The sequence below is a fragment of the Lampetra fluviatilis genome, chromosome 3, assembly GCF_964198595.1.
Source record: "Lampetra fluviatilis chromosome 3, kcLamFluv1.1, whole genome shotgun sequence".
NCBI classification, from domain to species: Eukaryota; Metazoa; Chordata; class Hyperoartia; order Petromyzontiformes; family Petromyzontidae; genus Lampetra; species Lampetra fluviatilis.
Window position 1 is genome coordinate 4,643,233 of NC_136277.1, and position 23,583 is coordinate 4,666,815.

Sequence of the window (23,583 nt, forward strand, 5' to 3'; positions counted from 1 at the left end):
TCAGCACTCTCACTGTGTGTCAGTACTCTCACTGTGTCAGTGCTCTCACTGTGTCAGTACTCTCACTGTGTCAGTACTCTCACTGTGTGTCAGTGCTCTCACTGCGTCAGTACTCTCACTGTGTGTCAGTACTCTCACTGTGTCAGTACTCTCACTGTGTGTCAGCACTCTCACTGTGTGTCAGTACTCTCACTGTGTCAGTGCTCTCACTGTGTCAGTACTCTCACTGTGTCAGTACTCTCACTGTGCGTCAGCACTCTCACTGTGTGTCAGTACTCACTGTGTCAGTAATCTCACTGTGTGTCAGTACTCACTGTGTCAGTACTCTCACTGTGCGTCAGCACTCTCACTGTGTGTCAGTACTCACTGTGTCAGTAATCTCACTGTGTGTCAGCACTCTCACTGTGTGTCAGTACTCACTCTGTCAGTACTCTCACTGTGTGTCAGCACTCTCACTGTGTGTCAGTAATCTCACTGTGTGTCAGCACTCTCACTGTCAGTACTCTCAGTGTCAGTGCTCTCACTGTGTCAGTACTCTCACTGTGTGTCAGCACTCTCACTGTGTCAGTACTCTCACTGTGTCAGTACTCTCACTGTGTGTCAGTACTCTCACTGTGTGTCAGTGCTCTCACTGTGCGTCAGCACTCTCACTGCCAGTACTCTCACTGTGTCAGTGCTCTCACTGTGTCAGCGCTCTCACTGTGTGTCAGTACTCTCACTGTGTCAGCGCTCTCACTGTGTGTCAGTGCTCTCACTGTGTGTCAGTGCTCTCACTGTGTGTCAGTATTCTCACTGTCAGTACTCTCACTGTGTCAGTGCTCTCACTGTGCGTCAGTACTCTCACTGTGCGTCAGTGCTCTCACTGTGTGTCAGTATTCTCACTGTGTCAGTACTCTCACTGTGTCAGTACTCTCACTGTGCGTCAGTACTCTCACTGTGCGTCAGTACTCTCACTGTGTCAGTACTCTCACTGTGTCAGTATTCTCACTGTGCGTCAGTACTCTCACTGTGCGTCAGTACTCTCACTGTGTCAGTGCTCTCACTGTGTCAGCGCTCTCACTGTGTGTCAGTGCTCTCACTGCGTCAGTGCTCTCACTGCGTCAGTACTCTCACTGTGTCAGTACTCTCACTGTGTGTCAGTACTCTCACTGTGTCAGCACTCTCACTGTGTGTCAGTACTCTCACTGTGTGTCAGTACTCTCACTGTGTCAGCACTCTCACTGTGTGTCAGTACTCTCACTGTGTCAGTGCTCTCACTGCGTCAGTACTCTCACTGTGTCAGTACTCTCACTGTGTCAGTACTCTCACTGTGTGTCAGTGCTCTCACTGCGTCAGTACTCTCACTGTGTGTCAGTACTCTCACTGTGTCAGTACTCTCACTGTCAGTACTCTCACTGTGTGTCAGTGCTCTCACTGCGTCAGTACTCTCACTGTGTGTCAGTACTCTCACTGTGTGTCAGCACTCTCACTGTGTGTCAGTACTCTCACTGTGTCAGCACTCTCACTGTGTGTCAGTACTCTCACTGCGTCAGTGCTCTCATTGCGTCAGTACTCTCACTGTGTCAGTACTCTCACTCTGTCAGTACTCTCACTGTGTGTCAGTACTCTCACTGTGTCAGCACTCTCACTGTGTGTCAGTACTCTCACTGTGTGTCAGTACTCTCACTGTGTCAGCACTCTCACTGTGTGTCAGTACTCTCACTGCGTCAGTGCTCTCACTGCGTCAGTACTCTCACTGTGTCAGTACTCTCACTGTGTCAGTACTCTCACTGTGTCAGCACTCTCACTGTGTCAGTACTCTCACTGTGTGTCAGTGCTCTCACTGCGTCAGTACTCTCACTGTGTGTCAGTACTCTCACTGTGTGTCAGCACTCTCACTGTGTGTCAGTACTCTCACTGTGTCAGCACTCTCACTGTGTGTCAGTACTCTCACTGTGTCAGTGCTCTCATTGCGTCAGTACTCTCACTGTGTCAGTACTCTCACGGTGTCAGTACTCTCACTGTGTGTCAGTACTCTCACTGTGTCAGCACTCTCACTGTGTGTCAGTACTCTCACTGTGTGTCAGTACTCTCACTGTGTCAGCACTCTCACTGTGTCAGTACTCTCACTGTGTGTCAGTGCTCTCACTGCGTCAGTACTCTCACTGTGTGTCAGTACTCTCACTGTGTCAGTACTCTCACTGTGTGTCAGTACTCTCACTGTGTGTCAGTACTCTCACTGTGTCAGTACTCTCACTGTGTCAGTACTCTCACTGTGTGTCAGTGCTCTCACTGCGTCAGTACTCTCACTGTGTCAGTACTCTCACTGTGTGTCAGTACTCTCACTGTGTGTCAGCACTCTCACTGTGTGTCAGTACTCTCACTGTGTCAGCACTCTCACTGTGTGTCAGTACTCTCACTGTGTCAGTGCTCTCATTGCGTCAGTACTCTCACTGTGCGTCAGCACTCTCACTGTGTGTCAGTACTCACTGTGTCAGTAATCTCACTGTGTGTCAGTACTCACTGTGTCAGTACTCTCACTGTGCGTCAGCACTCTCACTGTGTGTCAGTACTCACTGTGTCAGTAATCTCACTGTGTGTCAGCACTCTCACTGTGTGTCAGTACTCACTCTGTCAGTACTCTCACTGTGTGTCAGCACTCTCACTGTGTGTCAGTAATCTCACTGTGTGTCAGCACTCTCACTGTCAGTACTCTCAGTGTCAGTGCTCTCACTGTGTCAGTGCTCTCACTGTGCGTCAGCACTCTCACTGCCAGTACTCTCACTGTGTCAGTGCTCTCACTGTGTCAGCGCTCTCACTGTGTGTCAGTACTCTCACTGTGTCAGTACTCTCACTGTGTCAGTACTCTCACTGTGTGTCAGTACTCTCACCGTGTCAGTACTCTCACTGCGTCTCAGTACTCTCACTGTGTCAGTACTCTCACTGTGTCAGTACTCTCACTGTGTGTCAGTACTCTCACTGTGTCAGTGCCCTCACTGCGTGTCAGTACTCTCACTGCGTGGCAGTGCTCTCACTGCGTCAGTACTCTCACTGTGTCAGTTCTCACTGTGTCAGTACTCTCACTGTGTCAGCACTCTCACTGTGTCAGTACTCTCAGTGTGTCAGTGCTCTCACTGTGTGTCAGTACTCTCACTGTGTCAGTACTCTCACTGTGTCAGTACTCTCACTGTCAGTACTCTCACTGTGCGTCAGTGCTCTCACTGTGTGTCAGTACTCTCACTGTGTCAGTACTCTCACTGTGTCAGTACTCTCACTGTGTGTCAGTGCTCTCACTGCGTCAGTACTCTCACTGTCACTCTCACTTTGTGTCAGTACTCTCACTGTCAGTACTCTCACTGTGTCAGTGCTCTCACTGTGTGTCAGTACTCTCACTGTGTCAGCACTCTCACTGTGTGTCAGTACTCTCACTGTGTCAATACTCTCACTGTGCGTCAGCACTCTCACTGTGCGTCAGTGCTCTCACTGTGCGTCAGTGCTCTCACTGTGTCAGTGCTCTCACTGTGTCAGTGCTCTCACTGTGTCAGTACTCTCACTGTGTCAGTGCCCTCACTGCGTGTCAGTACTCTCACTGCGTGGCAGTGCTCTCACTGCGTCAGTACTTTCACTGTGTCAGTTCTCACTGTGTGTCAGTACTCTCACTGTCAGTACTCTCACTGCGTCAGTACTCTCACTTTGTGTCAGTACTCTCACTTTGTGTCAGCGCTCTCACTGTGTCAGTACTCTCACTGTGTGTCAGTACTCTCACTGTGTGTCAGTACTCTCACTGTCAGTACTCTCACTGCGTCAGTACTCTCACTGTGTGTCAGCACTCTCACTGTGTGTCAGTACTCTCACTGTGTGTCAGTGCTCTCACTGTGTGTCAGTACTCTCACTGTGTCAGTACTCTCACTGTGCGTCAGTACTCTCACTGTGTCAGTGCTCTCACTTTGCGTCAGTGCTCTCACTGTGCGTCAGTACTCTCACTGTGCGTCAGTACTCTCACTGTGCGTCAGTACTCTCACTGTGTCAGTGCTCTCACTGCGTCAGTGCTCTCACTGTGTCAGTACTCTCACTGTGTCAGTACTCTCACTGTGTCAGTACTCTCACTGTGTGTCAGCGCTCTCACTGTGTCAATGCTCTCACCGTGTCAGTACTCTCACTGCGTGTCGGTGCCCTCACTGCGTGTCAGTACTCTCACTGCGTCAGTGCTCTCACTGTGTCATTGCTCTCACTGTGTCAGTGCTCTCACTGCGTCAGTACTCTCACTGTGTCAGTACTCTCACTGTGTCAGTACTCTCACTGTGTGTCAATACTCTCACTGTGTCAGCACTCTCACTGTGTCAGTACTCTCACTGTGTCAGTACTCTCACTGTGTCAGTACTCTCACTGTGTGTCAGTACTCTCACTGTGTCAGTACTCTCACTGTGTGTCAGTACTCTCACTGTGTCAGCACTCTCACTGTGTCAGTACTCTCACTGTGTCAGTGCTCTCACTGTGTTAGTACTCTCACTGTGTCAGTACTCTCACTGTCAGCACTCTCACTGTGTCAGTACTCTCACTGTGTGTCAGTGCTCTCACTGTGTCAGTACTCTCACTGTGTGTCAGTACTCTCACTGTGTCAGTACTCTCACTGTGTGTCAGTGCTCTCACTGTGTCAGTACTCTCACTGTGTCGGTACTCTCACTGTGTGTCAGTACTCTCACTGTCAGCACTCTCACTGTGTGTCAGTACTCTCACTGTGTGTCAGTGCTCTCACTGTGTCAGTACTCTCACTGTGTCAGTACTCTCAATGTGCGTCAGTACTCTCACTGTGTCAGTACTCTCACTGTGTGTCAGTACTCTCACTGTGTCAGTACTCTCACTGTGTGTCAGCACTCTCACTGTGTCAGTACTCTCACTGTGTCAGTGCTCTCACTGTGTCAGCGCTCTCACTGTGTGTCAGTACTCTCACTGTGTGACAGTACTCCCACTGTGTGTCAGTACTCTCACTGTGTCAGTACTCTCAATGTGCGTCAGTACTGTCACTGTGTCAGTGCTCTCACTGTGTCAGTACTCTCACTGTGTCAGTGCTTTCACTGTGTGTCAGCGCTCTCACTGTGTCAGTACTCTCACTGTGTGTCAGTACTGTCACTGTGTCAGCACTGTCACTGTGTCAGTGCTCTCACTGTGTCAGTGCTCTCACTGTGTCAGCGCTCTCACTGTGTGTCAGTACTCTCACTGTGTGACAGTACTCCCACTGTGTGTCAGTGCTCTCACTGTGTGTCAGTACTCTCACTGTGTCAGCACTGTCACTGTGTCAGTGCTCTCACTGTGTCAGTACTCTCACTGTGTCAGTGCTTTCACTGTGTGTCAGCGCTCTCACTGTGTCAGTACTCTCACTGTGTGTCAGTACTCTCACTGTGTCAGTACTCACACTGTGTCAGCGCTCTCACTGTGTCAGTGCTCTCACTGTGTCAGTGCTCTCACTGTGTGTCAGTACTCTCACTGTGTGTCAGTACTCTCACTGTGTGTCAGTACTCTCACTGTGTCAGTATTTACACTGTGTGTCAGTACTCTCACTGTGTCAGTACTCTCACTGTGTGTCAGTACTCTCACTGTGTGTCAGTACTCTCACTGTGTCAGTATTCACACTGTGTGTCAGTACTCTCACTGTGTGTCAGTACTCTCACTGTGTGTCAGTACTCTCACTGTGTCAGTACTCTCACTGTGTCAGTACTCACTGTGTACGTAGTCACGCTGTGTGTGTGAGCTCTCTCGCTGTGTAAGTCGATGTTGTGACACGGCGGATGATGGCCCCGTGTAGCCAGCTGCCCGGTTGCTCTCCACGGGAGATCCGTGGTGCTGCATGAGCACAGCAGCAGCTACAAGAACAACAGCAGCTACAACAACAGCAGCAGCTACAACAACAACAGCAGCAGCTACAACAACAGCAGCAGCTACAACAGCAGCAGCAACAACAACAGCAGCAGCTACAACAACAGCAGCAGCTACAACAGCAGCTACAACAGCAGCTACAACAGCAGCTACAACAACAATAGCAGCAGCAGCTACAACAACAACAGCAGCAGCAACAACAGCAGCTACAAAAACAGCAACAGCAGCAGCAGCTACAACAACAGCAGCAGCTACAACAACAACAACAGCAGCAGCTAAAACAGCAGCAGCAGCTACAACAATAGCAGCAGCTACAACAAAAACAGCAGCAGCAGCTACAACAGCAGCAGCTACAACAACAGCAGCAGCCACACCAAGCAGCAGCAGTAGCTACAACAACAGCAGCAGCTACAACAACAGCAGTAGCGACAACAGCAGCAGCATTTACAACGACAGCAGCAGCAGCTACAACAACAATAGCAACTACAACAACAGCAGCTACAACAACAACAGCAGCAGCAGCTACAACGGCAGCTTCAACAACAACAGCAGCTACAATAACAGCAGCAGCAGCTTCAACAACAGCAGCAGCTACAACAACAGCAGCTTCAACAACAGCAGCAGCTACAATAACAGCAGCAGCAGCTACAACAACAATAGCAACTACAACAACAGCAGCTACAACAACAACAGCAGCAGCAGCTACAACAGCAGCTTCAACAACAGCAGCAGCTACAATAACAGCAGCAGCAGCTACAACAACAGCAGCAGCTACAACAGCAGCTACAACAGCAGCAGCAGCAGCAGCTACAATAACAGCAGCAGCAGCTACAACAACAGCAGCAACTACAACAGCAGCAGCTACAACGACAGCAGCAGCTACAACGACAGCAGCAGCTACAACAACAGCAGCAGCCGTGTCCCAGAAAAGGCACTCACGGTCCTTGAGGAATATGGCACAGCTAGCACACGGGGTAAGTGGAGGTAATAAACGCAACACTGTTGTGTGTCAGTACTGTACTCACACTGTGTCAGTGCGATCACTGTGTGCCACTTCTCTGTGTGTGCCAGGTCTAACTTTTTCAATACTGTCACACTGCCAGTACTCGCACTGTATGTGAGCTCTATCGCTGTGTAAGTTGATGTTAATTTGTGACACGAATGGTCCCATGTAGCTAGTTACCCAGCTGTTTTACACAGGAAATCCGTGGTGCTGCACGAACCACATCAGCAAACAACAACACCAACGTTGTAAAGAATGCATACATGGCCCTTAAGGAATATGGCACAACTAGCACACAGGGTATTAACATAATCCACAGTGTCAATACTCTTACTGTGTGTAAGAACTCTGTGTCAATACTTTAATTGTGTGTTATTACTCATAATGTGTCAGTATTCAGTGTTTCAGTACTCACACAGTGTGCTAATACTGTGTCATTACTCACCCTATTTGTCAGCTCTCTCACTATGTCAGTACTCACTGTGCCAATACTCTGTGTGCCTCTACCAGGTGAAGGTGCCTTGCATCGGCTCTGGAGCCACTCTGTAGGATGGGGCCACGCTCGCCGCGTGCCGTCGTACAGAGCCCTGGGAGCTGCGGCTCCCGCCACTCACACTCCACATCGCGTGAAGCCCTGACACTGACAGCAGTCTCTCCCTTTCCTCTATGAACAAGCCTCGTGTTCACTGTGTGAGCCTCACCTATACAGACATTGCTGATACACATGGCTGCACCTATATTGCACGTTATAATATAGTGCATACTGGTCACTCGCTGTAATCACCATATACCCAACAACATGCAGTGTCTAGTATTTATGAGTTGGACACAGATTGCACATGGACTGCAGAGGAGGCCCCGGCTCAGTGACGCCATCATATCAAAAATGCAAGAATATGGGTCTGATGGTGCGGGTGCGGTTCTCACTCAGTTCTGGGGTGAGAACATACTGCATAATGTTCACAACACTCCACTCCATGACTCTCTGTAGGGAGTCGGAGACACTTGAGCCATCCGGGGAGAGTGATGTCAGCATCTTCATGAAGAGCTCTGGGAGATGAGATTACTAATCAACAGAAAGTCAACATCATGCACAATATTTCTGCCTCCATTATATAAACATTAAACAGAGATGTCCGATTACAAGTTTTCAACAATTAAGATACGTAACAAGTACGTAATGTATTTACATCAGCAAATGGGTTTCTATCCCTTCATGTCATGAACATAACCTGATGCAATAGCTTCATAAACTTCCCTTACAAACACAATAGACAAGTTATATTGGCACAACTGTCCACGGTTTTGTAAACAAGCTGCAGTGCCTGTGCTACTGTAGGACCTCATAGCTGCACTGCACTTGGACCATTTCCGTTTTGCTCTCACTACCAATCTGGAGGGAAACACCCGCTAACGTAAGCACCTTGGGTAGCTCCATGTGTCAAGTGACTCGACACGTGGTGCAGCATGCTCCGCTCTCAGCTCACAGGGAGCGCAACTGTCGCTCACACTGCATGAGCTGTACTGTGTCCCACTCGTAGTGGAACCAGCACTGCAGGACTATGCAGGGTGAGTGGGGAGAGGTCGTGACACTGCAGGGCTAATGCAGTTGTGAGTGGGGAGAGGCAGTGACACTGCAGGACGAATGCAGGAAGAGTGGGGAGAGACAGTGGCACTGCAGGGCTAATGCAGGGTGAGTGGGGAGAGGCACTCACTGAATGCCAAAATCAAATCAAATAGCACAAGCTTTGTAACTGATCAAGCAATTACAACTATTCAAATACCGTACATTGCAGAAGTAACTGATAAACTAGCCAGATTTTTGTAAAACAACATAAGATTTGGCACGGTACATAAAATAAAAAAACGAATATCTATTACATAAACTATCAACAGAAGATGTGTACCGGATTCATTTCTCCTGTGGCAAATGCTATGTTGGTCAGACAGGACGAATGATCAGCATGAGACTAAAATAACATGAAAGGAATATTAAATAGTCCCAAATAAAACTTTTGGCAGTGGCAGATCATGTGTGCCAACAAGGACACTCAATTGAATTTGATTTGAAGTTCTGTGCAAAACTAGTTACTACTGGCCAAGACTAATTCGAAAATCTATCGAAATTGAGAAAACGACGTGGTACGGTACGCAAGCTTGAAAATTAGGAGAAAGACACACTAAAATTAAATAACCTAGCAAAATGTCGTTGTCCACTCATTGACATGCTAATTTTTTCTCTGCCCCCTCCCTCTCTCCGCCCCCGCCCCCTCTCTATATTTAAGGCCTCGTCATAGAGACGACCTCTCTCTTTGTGCCGATACGTGTTCTCTCTCTGTGTATCTTTGTGATATCTGTCTGCTTATATGTCTGTCTATAGTTTTCTGGTTAGATTTTTGTTGCTATTTCTTTTATACCTGATGATGATTTCTTGTGTTGCAATCGAAACGTCGTATTATGCTATTATTTAATTTATTATTTTATCTTTATACGTGACTTTACCGAAAGAACCAAAGAATAATTCCTGCAGTCACGAAAGCTCCAAAATTAAGATGTATTGCATTACAAACTCGCACCTTTGATAAAATAAAAAAGCCACGGATCTTGGTGCTGAGATTTAGAATCTGAGTTACAGCTCTTGGAAGCGGCGAGGCTGCAGTGAGGAACAAGGAGCAGCAGTTTTCTAATCAGAATAGTGGGGCCTTATTACTTACCAGCGTACTGACCTGTTTGGGACCAAACATATCTAACCAAACTGGAGACTTCATGGTCAAGGTGTAAAGGTCAAATCATCAAGGATTCACATGTAGGTTTGTAATATAATGATACAAGTTGTGTTGTGCAAAGAGGAGTAGCTGCTCACCTGCACCCCCCTCCTTGTGGAAGGTGTTTGCTAGGACTAAGAGCTCCTCCTTGTTGTATGGATCTTGAAAGCTCACTAACCTCAGCAGGCTTGGGACGGTGGAATTGTCAAACCTAGAATACAAGAAGCACAACTTGAGATTCGAGTTACTTTTGTTTTTATACGCAAGAAAATGCTGATATACACATTAAATCATACAGAAACATAATGTATGTGTATTCAGCATGTATATATTGGTGTGTTTAAATATAAATGTTCTCATTAACTATCAGATCTACTCGTGCTACGTGTGAATAATATTTTAACGTGGGGAAAAAAAATATCAGAATAATGTTGTAACCAGATTGTCGAATATAAATGAAAACCAGAAACAAAAATTGGAATTAAACGATAATTTCCACAAACGAAACCTGAAGCTAAATTCCAGAGCAGAAAAATTTGTGTTTTAACTGAGAAAGAAAATTGGGCATTAAAAGGGAAATTAGCTGCAATCCCTTGGTTATGACCAGAGTTGAAAAATATTTTTTAACCGGAGTGAAAACCCGGTTTTAAATGCTAATGTTTCAAAATGAAAACAATAATATTTTTGTTTGGCTCCGGAATTAAATCCCCAAAATGGATTCAGTTAATGGAACAAAACCATTTTCAAAATAAATTAATATTGCACTTTGCAGCTTGGATGGTAAAAACTTTTTCAAATAAAGGCGCTAATCCCAAAGCCAATGAATATTTATCCTGCAGAAATCCGATGAGCTATGAAGCTCTTTTTCAGATGTCCAGTAGATCTCGACGATATTGTCGTGAGCTCGTAAACAATCCACACTATTTTATTAATGTCTCATATACGAATGCACACTCACCACATTGCAGCGTTATCTATCACAACAGCTGCTCCACTTACAGTGGTGACAGCAGCCCCATGGTTCGCTTGCTTTGACAGTGACCCTGCCTACTGGAAGGGCGGTATAACATTGGGCAATTCCCGCCCAAGGTAAAGGGGAAGTTATGATTCACTTTCTCAAATATGAGCCAATCAGGTTTGAAAGAGCACCAAAGGGGGCAGGACTGAGGACATTGGGAGGAGCAGAGTTGAGCCAAAGGAAAGGGATAGAGGGGCTTCATGAACGAAGCAAGTCGGGTCGGGTTTTCTGATTACGTTTTTGGAGGCAATTCCAGAATAGATTCCTGATCCAGGACCTCAGGATACCGATTATGATTACGTATTCAATTCCAATCCCCCTTTCTAATTTAGTGTATTATTGCTGGATGAAAATTTTAACAATTAAATTATGAAACCTATATACAGAAACAAAATAAGCATTAACTTAAGGTTCTGAATATTTAGTGGTACCTGAAAACTATGTGAAATCGAAGTGGTACCTGAATGTTAACCAAATATTGTTTCATGATATCTACATGTAAATAATACTTTATTATTTCCAGATATTGTGAGTCTAAAATGCTTACAAAAACAAAATAAGGCAGAGAGACCAAGGCAGAATAAGCACACGTCAGCGGACAGGTGTGTTTTTGTAAGTGACGAGCAATGCTTGGCTCAGTGTATGTCGTTCTCATTGGTTGAGCAAATGTTACAAAAATGGCGGTGGGTGCGTTTCCTCAGTGCTGCGTGTTCTCACCCGTAAGTGCTTTTTTGTTTGTCTTCAAATTTTTCTGCTTATCATTGTTTGCACTCTGCACATTCCTGACAATTAAATTGTTATATTCTAGTTAATACTGAAGCAAAATACCTCAACAAAATCCGATCAACTTTTTTTTTTACTGAAGAAAAGTTGATTTGAAGCTTTCGTGACTACAGGAATCTATACTCTTTGGTTCTTTCGGTAAAGTCACGTAGGAATAAATAAAATAAATCACGACGTTTCGGGCGCAACACAAGCGTCCGTCATCAGGTGGGAAAGCGTGGCCTGCTGCTAAGGCAGACTGTTTTAAAAGGTTTGAAATGGGTGTAGCTCAAGGGTTATAAAGAAGTGGCCTGGGGCTAGTGATGTTAATGTGAGAAATTTGGATTTAACTGCAAGATAGGAGAGCGGCCTCCTCGATTAGGGCACGGAAGTGGCTATGTTAATGTGAGAGATTAGCATGTAACTGTAAGATAGGAGAGCGGCCTCCTCGACGAGGGCACGGAAGTGCTTGTGTTAATGTGAGAGATTAGCATGTTAATGTGAAATCGAAGTGGTGCAATCCAAAGCGGCCTCCTAGACGAGGGCACGGAAGTGGCTATATTAATGTGAATGTAAAATCGAAGAGTGGTGCAATCCAAAGGCATGAGTGCAACCAAAAGTTTGCAATCCAAAGGGCATGTAAGTATGAGAGTGCAATGCAAAGGACAGGTGAAGAACAGCGCTGTCCTACTATGCTGTTCTTCACCTGAGGACGGCTGCTTGTGTTGTGGCCGAAACATCGTGAGAATCTTATTTTATTATGTTTTATTTTCATTATTTTATTATTTCCCTTCTATGTGACTTTACCGAAAGAACCAAGAAAATGGTTCTTAACCTCGGTGAGCGTAGCAGTCTAAAAATAAAAAATATATAAATAAAAACAAAAACCATGACGTTTCGATCGCAACACAATCAGTTGTCATCGAGAAAAGGGGACATAGCCTCTAAAGGAAAACTATATAAAGGTTTAGAGATGGGCGTAGCCCAAGTGTGTCAGCAGCATGAGCGGGGCAGCTAATGTTAATGTAGGATAAAGCAATGGCAATGCAGTGGGTCTACACCAATCAAAAGGGGCTGCCAGGCAATCATTTGCGCCTCGTTCCATATACCCACACGGCTGGCGGTGGAGGTTGACAAGAAAACACAAATCAAGTCATGACCCAAAGTGGTTGATGACATCTGTCGAATGATTGCTGAGTTTATAACTATCTTCTTGATTATTTGTATTCACTTTATCTTTTATTATTATTCTATTACTTAATTTAGTTAAACGAAATATTACATGACATCATTTGGTACGTTTTACAATTTTAAAACTTCGTATATAACAGCACTTGCCACAAGTCAATTTAAGACTATATGGGGAGATGTTTATGTGTGTAGTGGCATAGCGCTGGCGAAAAAGGGGAACTGTGGTGTACGGCAGCACTCATGTCAGCAAGCCATGATTTATACGGGAGGGGGACATCTAGGGGAAAGGTCACAGAAGGGGCCAATCGGGAAGCCCGGGGAACCCGCTAGTAGGTTCCAGAAAGGGGGCATGGCCGGGGCGGAGCAAGGCCATGCTGACAGTATAAGAGGGGCCCTGTGCGGGACCTCGTGGCTGTTGCTGGAAGTGGGATCCCCGTCGTGCTGCTCAAGTTCATCATCGTCACCATCTCGTCGTCATCACCATCTCCTCGTCGTCGTCTCCGTCTTCACCATCCCAGGGCGCGGTTAGTCATGTTGTATACTAACCCCTTCTTCCAAAATTGATATTTTTATATATTATCTTTTTACTTGTTTTTATAATGAATGAAAACACACCAAAGCGCAGCAAACTGCAAAACACCAGGTGTTGTTAAGTAATGAACTGGAGGAGGGCTAGGATGGCAGAATTTGCAACCTTGCTTCAAGGAAAGATAAGGCCTGATGAACGGGCACATGTCACCCGTGCAGGCGGCAGAGACAGTGGGAGAGTCAGCCAGACATAGTTAAGGCAAAAAGCCCAACCATCCTGCATGGTTTTAAAGTAACGTCAAAATTCGAAATTCAACAACAGAGTAGGCTAAATTATCGATCCTCGCGCTCGCTCAAATTGGAGACCAGGCTGCGAGCTACATCAATGAACCATTGCCCATTTGCTAATCCAATACTGAATGTTAATATTACTGAAGTCAAAACGAATTCTATGACCTCAGCACATGGGCGAATAATAGGGCAGTGTCAACTCAAAGGCAATGGAAGGAAGCAGAGGCGCCTTTGTCTAAATCAAAACCACAGAAAGCCAGGAATCATCACTGATTGTGTGTTTAGGGATTCCGAGCTAGTTGGAACACGTGCACACAGGGAGGAGGTAGAAATACGCCTTGTCCTCCTGCAGCTGAGGGAGCAAAGATAAACCCAAAAAGGCCAAGGAATTAAATTATTAAATCCAGGGTGAGTGGTCAAACGAAGTGGGTCAGCTCAAGGCTGTGTGCACAGGGGAGGGAGCTGATTTAAACAACCCTGCACGTCTGAACGTGAGGGGGCCTTTGACCTGAAATTAAGAATAACACTCCCAGAGCAGAAGGTTGGAGGGCCACAGTGAGACGAGAATAAGAGTGTTGTATATCTCTCAAGGATGCAGACTCAGCTGAACAACAAGGCTGCGGGGGTCACCCGAAGTTCGCGTTCGCCTAGTTAAGACAAAAAGCTCAATTATTCTGTATTGCTATTAAAGTAACGTTAAAGTCGGAATTTAACAACAGGGTAGGCTAAAGTTATTGATATTCACACCCACTCCAATTAAACCAGGCCACAAGTTACGCCTACTGAACCATCACCATCATTAAGTCAATATGAAATGTTATTTCCATCTATACAACTCGACCCGAAGCATATGACAATCAGAACCTTCCTAAGTCAAAATTGAATCGCACCCAGACAGGAGCGAATAGTCGATATAAGGTTGAAGAGGGAAGGAAATTAAGAGCACGGCGAACTGCAAACGTAAGCAAAAAGCCGGGAACGACACCAACCCAGCGACCCACCAGCCCAGCAACAGCGAGTCGGGCTTCGACAGGCCATAAAAGTAGAAATAATAACTCCTGGGGTCAGGGGACACAAGAAGAAGCAGGCAGACAAAAACCAGAACTGACTCCAAGTTTCAACCGCCCTCACCTACAAGGAGTGACGGAAATTAATGAGGCCTTGAGTTAACGGCGTCAGCTGGACAGCAACAACAACGGCGAGCAGAGATAGGGTGGGGCAAAGACTGCGGGGCTATGAAATGCAACTTCATGTCAGTAAAGCCCTGACAAACAAGTTAAGTTAAAGACATCACAATACATAATATCGTACATAACATCAATGTTAACGCTATTCACCGTAAACTATATTCCGCTTATATAACCATGCAGACACCAAAGAATACGAATTCCTAGGATCAAGAAACTTACCCCTTAACCTAAGATATCGGAAATAAATTAATAATAATAAGCATATGCATGAAAAGACAAAAGTAAAACTTATGGAAAAGCCAGGATAACGGGATGAATCACCACCAGGTCGAATATAAAATACATAATAAAAGAGCGATGTTAAACCCAGGGTCGGAGAGAAAGGAAGATCCCGGCCGTCTTTGTATCCCCGCAGCGCGGGATAGGAGTGTGTATACGCTCGGGGAAACACCTCCACTTGAGTCAAGCACCACGATGGGAAACGACAGACCTTAGGTTACATACCGAATCATAACTGTGAAATGGTAAGGGACAAATGTTAAAACTTTTTAACCATTTCTTTGTGCGTCGGTGAGAGTCGGAGGGAGTGTTGCCCCTCCCTCCAGGTCGTGCAACACGGACAAAGACGCCTATGAGACGATTTGTAACGTCTGTGTTTTGGTTCATGAAGAAGGCCAGACAAGAGATAATATCGCACCCAGACAGAGAGACGACTTCGAGGCAATTTGTAACATCTGATTGTTTGCTCGTGGATTTTATGGAGGGAGTATGACAACGGAATATACCGTGGGTGATGCACACAAGGACATACGGACGTACGGACACACACATGGACACACCTACCTACGGACAGATCCTGACACAGCAAAAATCGAAAGAAACCCCGCCTTGTGGGCAGGATCCAAAGGGATTTTTCGGCATAAAAGAAAGGACCCTGAGCATTGGAAACCAGCTCGACCGGGAGGGTCGACTCAGGAGCGAGCTGCGACCAGCGGGTCGGCTCGACTCTTCAGCTCGTCTGGGACTCAGCCGAGTTCGATCGGCTCACCGGAGCCGGCTCTCGGGGCTCGACTCAAGCGGCTCCCCATCTCCTCTGCAGGCGGGCAAGACCCGCTTGACAGCTCAACTCGGCCTGCGTGGGTCAACCTCTGCCGAGTCGGAGGTCTCTGCTGCCGCCGGAGTGGTGAGGATCGCGGTTTGGCGACGAGGCTCCGTGCTCACCCTGGTCGACGACCCAACACTGCACGCTGCGAGCGAGCTGTGGGCGCCACCTACCGACCGGGTTCCGAACTGCGACAGCGTATCAACGGGCATCCGAACCAGTTCACCACGGTGACAGGGGAGCGACTGATACGTATGACGCGCACCGCCCCCTCACCACACGACCACCAGGCGTCTGTTTGACATAAAGAACCGACTCCGAACACTGACTATTCAAGACAACTCTTACCACTCAAACACACTCGAACCCATAAGCCATCCGTGGCTGTGAAGGCATCACAACGAGACCGAGTGATGGCCATCCGTCGTTTATAAGTGTATTCGTAATTTTTATCTTTAATATTTAGTGGGCTGTACTCTTAATCGCATAAATTCCCAACAGATCCATCAATACGAATTGATTCTTGGCACCTCCTTCCGCCGAGCCACGCTCACGTGGGGAGTGGTGGCCCACCAGATCCTTATCAGGTGATCTGGTCCCCAATTAGTAAACTTGGTATAAGATAACGATCTTCGGAAAAGGAGCACCGTCGCAGGCCCTTACTCCGAGCCATTCTGTTGTCAGATAACCTGCCGATGTATCTGTTGAGATTGGTGCCTTTAAGAATAATAACTGTTTTGATTGTGTTTTTTTATCGCCGTATAATCTTTCAAGTATCTTTCAGTCATAATCGCCGCACGTACTCGCATCCTCTACAGAATATTCAACTGTCCCGTGACCCAAGGTGCTAACAACGTGATAAGGGTTGCGTATGATCAATAAGGAGTGCGGTACTGCGTGAACAATATTGAGTATAATCATTCATTAACGTTAAGGTTTTTCTTAGCATAGTATTTGCATATTTTAACGACTCTCTCTCTCACTAACAACCATCGCGTTATGCGGGATCCATGTGCCGTTGTCAAAGTGAAATCAGACAATCGTTGATGATACTGTATTGATGCCGTGTTGACGTTCCGGGATTGAGAGTTCGCATACTATATCATAGTTGAGGTTGAATTAGTAATAAATTGATTAATACAGAAGTGGTTGTGTGATTCTTTCCTGAAATCTATGCATAAGATCTGCTTCTGCGTTGAGATCTGAACTTGGTGACCTTAATAAACACACTAATACATACTCAGTAAATGTTAAAGCGATAACGGGGTGAACCGTGGACCTAAAATATAACCACGAATACCCACTCTGGGAATGTTAAAGCGAGAATGAGACGAACCTAGACAACGATGCCGAGTTAATCTAAGTTAATCTTGCATACTTACACCACACCTGCATAACTGCATACGATTAATTGCCTTATTCCGATCGATAACCCACCCTCGTCACCGAGGCGGGGTCTGGTTATCATAACGACTTGCATTATCATAATTACACCCACTCGAATAATTACTACGATTACCTCTCGAATTGGCATAATTAAATGTGCATAATTACGTAAATTAACATATTTCCGGATAATTACACATTTGGCCAAATTTCATTTGATTATTATTATTTTCACTGAATATTCATAACCCACATATACAACATAATAATTTCACCCACGCACGCATACAACATAACAAATTTTGATAACCAACATATACAACAGTCAGACAGCCTACCAACTGTTCTAAGTAGTGCCGCCGACAATAGACGGTCTTAATAAAAAAAAGTGTGCCTCACGTAGGGTGTGTGTTATCCCGATGGTGCTTGTTAAATAAAAGAAGTGCCTCCAAGTATTACTGTCTCCGAGTTGAGTCACTACATGTGTATGGGAAGTCCTCGACTTACGAATGAGTTCCGTTCCTGAGACCGTCGAATGGTCCATAAGTCTGAACACAATAATGGACTGTATTTACAGTTCAACAAAAAAGGGAAGCATTGTTAAACTCATAATTAAGAATATTGTACATTCGCATGTGTAGTGATTGGGAATGTCACTGTGTGGTGCCAGGCCTGCGAGGCCATGGCAGAAGATGCACCGTCATCGCGTACACCCCGGACACGGGTGCAATACCAACCCTAGTGGGGCTTTGTGAGAGCGCTGGTTAGCGCAATGGCACCATGCGCAGCGTGCAGTGCGGGCTCCCACTTCAGGGAGCGAGAGTGTGTCGGCTCAGCCAGGATTACATCAGGTGATGCTACTGTTGTATATATAGGCCTTTTTCCAAAATTGATATTAAGAATAATTCTGCCAATATATTTTTAATAATCAATCGGGGTGTAGCATGAGGCACAAAAAATTGTAACAACCACCCTCACCCCTCACAGCAGCTGCCTTCCACAAGCCACACCAGGCAAGGAAGTAGCCATAAAAGGTAATAAAAAAAACTCCGGTGCAGAAAGGGGAGAGGGGGGGGTAATGAGATTCTGGGGAAATCTCCACTGGGCTTCAAGGGCCGCCACATAGCACATACAAGCAACGGGCGCCACAATTCTTTCTGGGCGGCGAGAACCGAACAGACAATTTTTTTTGGGTTTCTTTTACTTCAACAGTACAAATTCGAAGCTTGGTTATAAGAATAAGTTGACATTATAGATTGCACTCAGATTAAGAACCAGGCTACAATCTACATTAGTGGGTTATTTCTCGTATATTATTTTAATATTAATGTTATTCACCTTGTTTTTATTATTATTCTTCTATCTACGCGACTTTACCGAAATAACCAAATAATTATTTCTGGCAGTCACGGAAGTTTAAATCAAAACTTAGTTATATCTCCAACCTCAAGATATCAAAATATAACTCGAGAATAAAGCCGAAACAGGTCAATCACACACAACCAAGATAATGCGTTCCATAGAGAGAACCTCCCAACCGCCTTTGTCTTCCAGAAGCACGTGGTAGCAATTAATTACATACACATGAGGAGGGCACCTCCCCTCGAAATATCAAACACCATGAAGGAATTCCAAACCACGATGGAAGTACTGTAAACACTGCTCCAAACATAACTTGAGTCACTTACAGAGTTAAAACTACAAATAGTGGTACGGTATCAAGCTATAAGAGGTAAAAAAATAATTTGTTACTTCCAACCGGTACGAGAGAACACGACTTCAATGGCCACAGCGCCCCTCTGAAAGAAACAAAAATGTAACACCCCGACCGTGAAGGAAGAGGGAGAACGCAACCGGACAGGGGGAACCCCCCCTCCTTCCTTCCAAATCAATTATTGCAGAAGTTGAAAAAACTAGAAAAACACCTAGGGGCAATTTAGAGCATCTGTTTCCATTGATGCGAGGTGGCTTGAGGAGGGGGACAGGAACCAGACTTTGGGGAGACTTAACAGATTGCTTAATAAATCAGAACATACACACACACGTACACCGGACAAACAACTGCCCCCACAGAAAAGAGCGAAATCAAAGGAATTCCGGTCCTTTGTGAGAAAGCGGGCAGAGGGGAGGGAATTTCACATATAAGCAAGGACACAGATCATGCAACTGAGTTCTACGAGCGGCAGGCTCCGGGAATCTGCCCCCGTGACAGGCACATTGATAGGGGGTTGCATCAGCAGCAGCCACGAGTCGCGGAGTTCGTCTTTTGTTTTTCGTTCTTTTATTGTTTCTTTCACCATTGAAAGCATAACCAGCGCAACCGAGCAATAGTGTTGGCTCCGTCGACCAGCGGACGCGCTGCGAGCGCAATCGTGCATCGCCAGAGAGCACCGAGCAAGAGTGCCAGCCCCGGCGACCTGCGAGCGCGATCGAGCACCTTCAAAGTCAAGGTTCGTGGCGACTCCGCTCACATCCAGCAGCGGAGGAGCCTGCAGCTGCCGCCGAGCGAGAGAGACAGAGAGCTGTGTGTATGACACACCCACACACACACGACTCATCGCTCAGCAGGGAACAAACAAATTTTGGTACAAGAAACGCCCCACCTCGGCGTCTGCTTAACGCAAAGAGTTGAACAAGGAGACGATACACCAACACACACACATAACGCACATATCGGGACTAATAAGAGTACTCCAAAAGTTATCCTTGTGTTTCGCCCATTGAGTTATGAGAATACGGTCATTTAGAAGTATTTTAGTCATTATTTGTTAATTGCATAATCTGTACAAATGAATTCATTGATGAAACTAAACATTTAGATACATCTATGTTACGAATCTACCCACAGACAGGGAGACTATTGTGTTAGAATCTTTCTTTTGATCACTGAATCTTGCCTGTGAAGTTATTAAAGCCTTAGCCAATTGATAAGCATTTGCTAGACAGACAGGCACATTTCCGTACAACATTGTTCCAAGACATTTCGTTAATTGCATAATCTTGTAAATTAATTCATTGAGGTCTACTTTTGCCTTAGGTACATGTTTCTTAATTGCTTTTTGTATGAATATTGTCACATTTAATTTTAAGGACTTTTCCCATCACCGTGTATGCTCGCTTTACTCTGAGGAATTAACCGATTGTTGTTACCCAGTTTGACAAACGTAATCATTGAGGGTTAAATGTACAGATCAATTAGAAGGAGGACATCTCCGGGAGTACTGTGTTGACATTCCGAGCATAAGAGTTCGCACATTAGAGTGATGCCTTCCTAAGTTCATACGTAATAATCTTAATTATGAGAACTGTATCCTGCGAAGATATCTTAATTTTGAAACCTAAAATAAAACACACTAAGACATAATCAGTAAAAGTAAAAGCGAGAATCATTGTATTATCCTGATTGATAATACAACCCTAGACAACGAAGCTGAGCTTAATCAGCATACTTACATTACACTTGCATAACTTCATGCAATTCATTGTATTATCCCGATTGATAATACGACCCTAGACAACGAGGCAGATCCTAATTATCATAATTGCGTACTTTAGCATAATTTAATACACTTGCATAACTTAATACAATTACACCTTCCCAATTAGCATAAATAATCTGCATAATTACATATTGTTCCATTTTCATTTTCTTTTTTTCAAGACCCATTATATACAACACTACTCTGGTTGACCTGTGGCCATGTGACTGGTCATTACCGGAGGGGGGCCACAGGTGGAAGGGGCCAAAGGGTGGTCACGTGGTCTGGGAAGAGCTTTAGAGAGCCTTCGGATAAGGGTGAGAAATACAGGTAGTCCTCTACTTACGATGGAAATGCGTTACGATGACCCCATCGTAAGTTAAAAATATTGTAAGTCGAAGATGGCCTAGCCTACCCAGGAGTCTTAAAGAATGGTGATAATTTAGCAGAACAGAGCAATTTACAGTACCGGACTGTATAAACTATATACTGTATGCATTTATTAATTACAATACTGTATTGCACAGTAAGATGTAAAGTAAAAAAACAAGGTAAATTCTTAGCCTACCTATATGAACTGCAATAGAAAGTTTTTTCAGGAAACAATCCTATCTGCTATAAAAACTTTTAACATGCATTGAACGTATCGTATCGTGGTAACCCTAAAATGAAATCGCTAAAGCTGCGTTTGCCTGCCGCGCGAAATTTAAAATATTTTACAATTTTGTCAGATCGCCATCGTAAGATCGAAATATCGTAAGTCAGACCATCATAACTCGGGGGCTATCTGTATCGAGAAGGTGGGTGAGGCGAGAGGCGGAGCAGCCCCAGCCCGGTGAGATATAAGGGGGTCCCTGAGAGGGGCCCGGGGTTCTTCGTGTTGTAGAGGCAGGATTTCCACGTCAAGCTGAAGAAGCCTCCAGCCACGCTGTCCGGGACCCAGCTTGTGGTCTGGACCAGGATCGCGTAACAGAGGGTGTTAACGCCGTAGGCGGGTTAGTCGGGTGGTCACCACCCTAGGTGTATGTTGTGTTTAGTTAAATAAATGTGCTGCTCCTAAAGACGTCTGCGATTCAGTTGGACTCACTACACATTTAATGCAGTTGTAGTGTTGACAAAGTAGACAGAGACTTCCCTTTGTAGGCAACACCGTTTATTAGCTCTAACGACTAAGAGCGTCCCTAACACGGAGAGGTAACGGCCTCTCCCACCCGATAGCCTAGAGGATACATCCTCACACTTAGTGTGCCCTCACACTATATTCTGCTATCGGGGATTCCTCCGCTAAGGGACCTAGGGGAGGCTATGTTCACCCGACCTTGCCAGAGTAACGGGTGCCGCCACTGGGCCGTTCGGACCTGGCCCTGACAAGGGCCGGGGGTCGGAAGTCCCAGGGCGCTATCTAGATGTCTTCAGGTCTTGAAGTGAGTGCGGACTAACGCTGGGAGAGCTGCCTTTTATATACTCCTCTCTCCCAACCGCCTTCTCTCAAGAGGGTCTGGGTCTGACCATTGGGCCCCCACCGCCCCCTCCCTCAGTGGGCTCTGGCCCCCTCACCTCGGGTCAACGGTTATTGTAGTCGTGGGTCGTACACCTGTCACTCAACAGCCCCCTTGGCTGTTCTGCGCCCCCTACACACTGAGGTCGCCACTAGAGGTGAGTGTACGTAACCCATACAATACTGCTACGCAGGTAAGTACACAGGTTGCGCGTAACAATGCCGCTACACAATAACAAAAAATTGTATCATAAATAAAAGAAAGTAGCATCGAGACTCACCTCGAGTCTCGATGCTGACTTGCTTGTTGGAAGGGGCTTAATGAGAACCCACAATTACCTCCCCTAGGTCGACTCGGCCTCAAATGAGTACCTGGTGCAGCGTGTAAAGATCGCCACTGGAGAGACAAAGGCGGTCGGGCGTGGTGCTGGCCACTCACCTTGTGTATCATTCCCGCCTTCATAGTTGCTCGCTAACAGCACTTGCCCCTACAGTCTGTTAAGGCTATACAGGGGATCTTTGTCTGTGTATTTTTTGTATAGACGAGCCTACTCCACCTTTGTATTTGTGTGTGTGTAATTTGTGTGTATGTGAGGTCTAGGCCTAGCCGAACGCACGGGAAATGCACATACGGAAGTGACTGCTTTCTGTTAACAAATAATATAAAAAATATTTCGTGGAATTCGTAAAAAATTGGATACAGAATACGTTCCATTAATTTCATTATGGGTGGTATTCGGGTATATATTCGATGAAATGAAGAATCATAGGAAGTGCAGTCTATGTACAGCAATACGATGCAGGTAGCGATAGAAAATGGATGACAGCGTGATACGGTACCGAGAGAGAACCAACTAGTAATCGGGTAGGGGAGGCACAACTATTTCCGGCTATGGGATTTTATCGTTGATTTTGGGGGGAAATTCTTCAGTTTTCGACATACGGAATATTTGGGTTACGGATCGTTCTCAGGAACTTTACCCTTCTGTAACCTGGGGACTGTCTATATAGCTACTTTTTTGTCATGCACATGGTGCTGACCGACGGAATGGAGCGGTTTTGCGGGATCGGCCCAAGACCGGAAAATCGTGCGCCGGATAATCAATGATCAACTGTATATGTTTTGTATGTGTATTTCCATGGATCAGTGTGCATGAATACATGTGTAGTGGTGATACGCGCTGGGGTAGCGATCAGGTGCCAGCGCGTCGTGATTGGATGTGTGTGCGGTGACGCGCGCTGACGGTGAGGGATCAGGGGTCAGCGCGGGATCGTGGGTTGTGTGGTGCTGATTGGCTGGGTGCCGGTGACGCGCTGGTGTGGGAGTGATCGGGTGGCAGCGCGGCGTGATTGGTTGGTGAGTGGAAACACGGGTTGGGGAAAAGAGGATCGTAGAGATAGCGCGTTGTGATTGGTCCACTAAGAAGCGATGCTCGCATCGAGGTCCGCATCCGCTCCGTCTCCCGGGAGGAGGGACTATATAAGGGGATGCGCACAGACGCACGGGGAGAGTGTAA

At 46.0% G+C, this 23,583-nt stretch overlaps 1 protein-coding gene across 3 annotated transcripts in view; it reads right to left on the bottom strand.

Annotated features, from left to right (window-relative positions):
- The window catches only part of LOC144951786 (uncharacterized), a 225,781-nt gene that overhangs the window by 172,031 nt on the left and 30,167 nt on the right, over nt 1-23,583 (bottom strand). For all 3 annotated transcript variants that reach the window (XM_078882163.1, XM_078882164.1, XM_078882165.1), the window contains exons 4-5: nt 9,720-9,832; nt 7,784-7,906 (exon numbers count right to left, since the gene is read on the bottom strand). In XM_078882163.1, the coding sequence (XP_078738289.1) occupies nt 7,784-7,906; nt 9,720-9,832 (236 nt within the window). The remainder of the gene's footprint in view (nt 1-7,783; nt 7,907-9,719; nt 9,833-23,583) is intronic.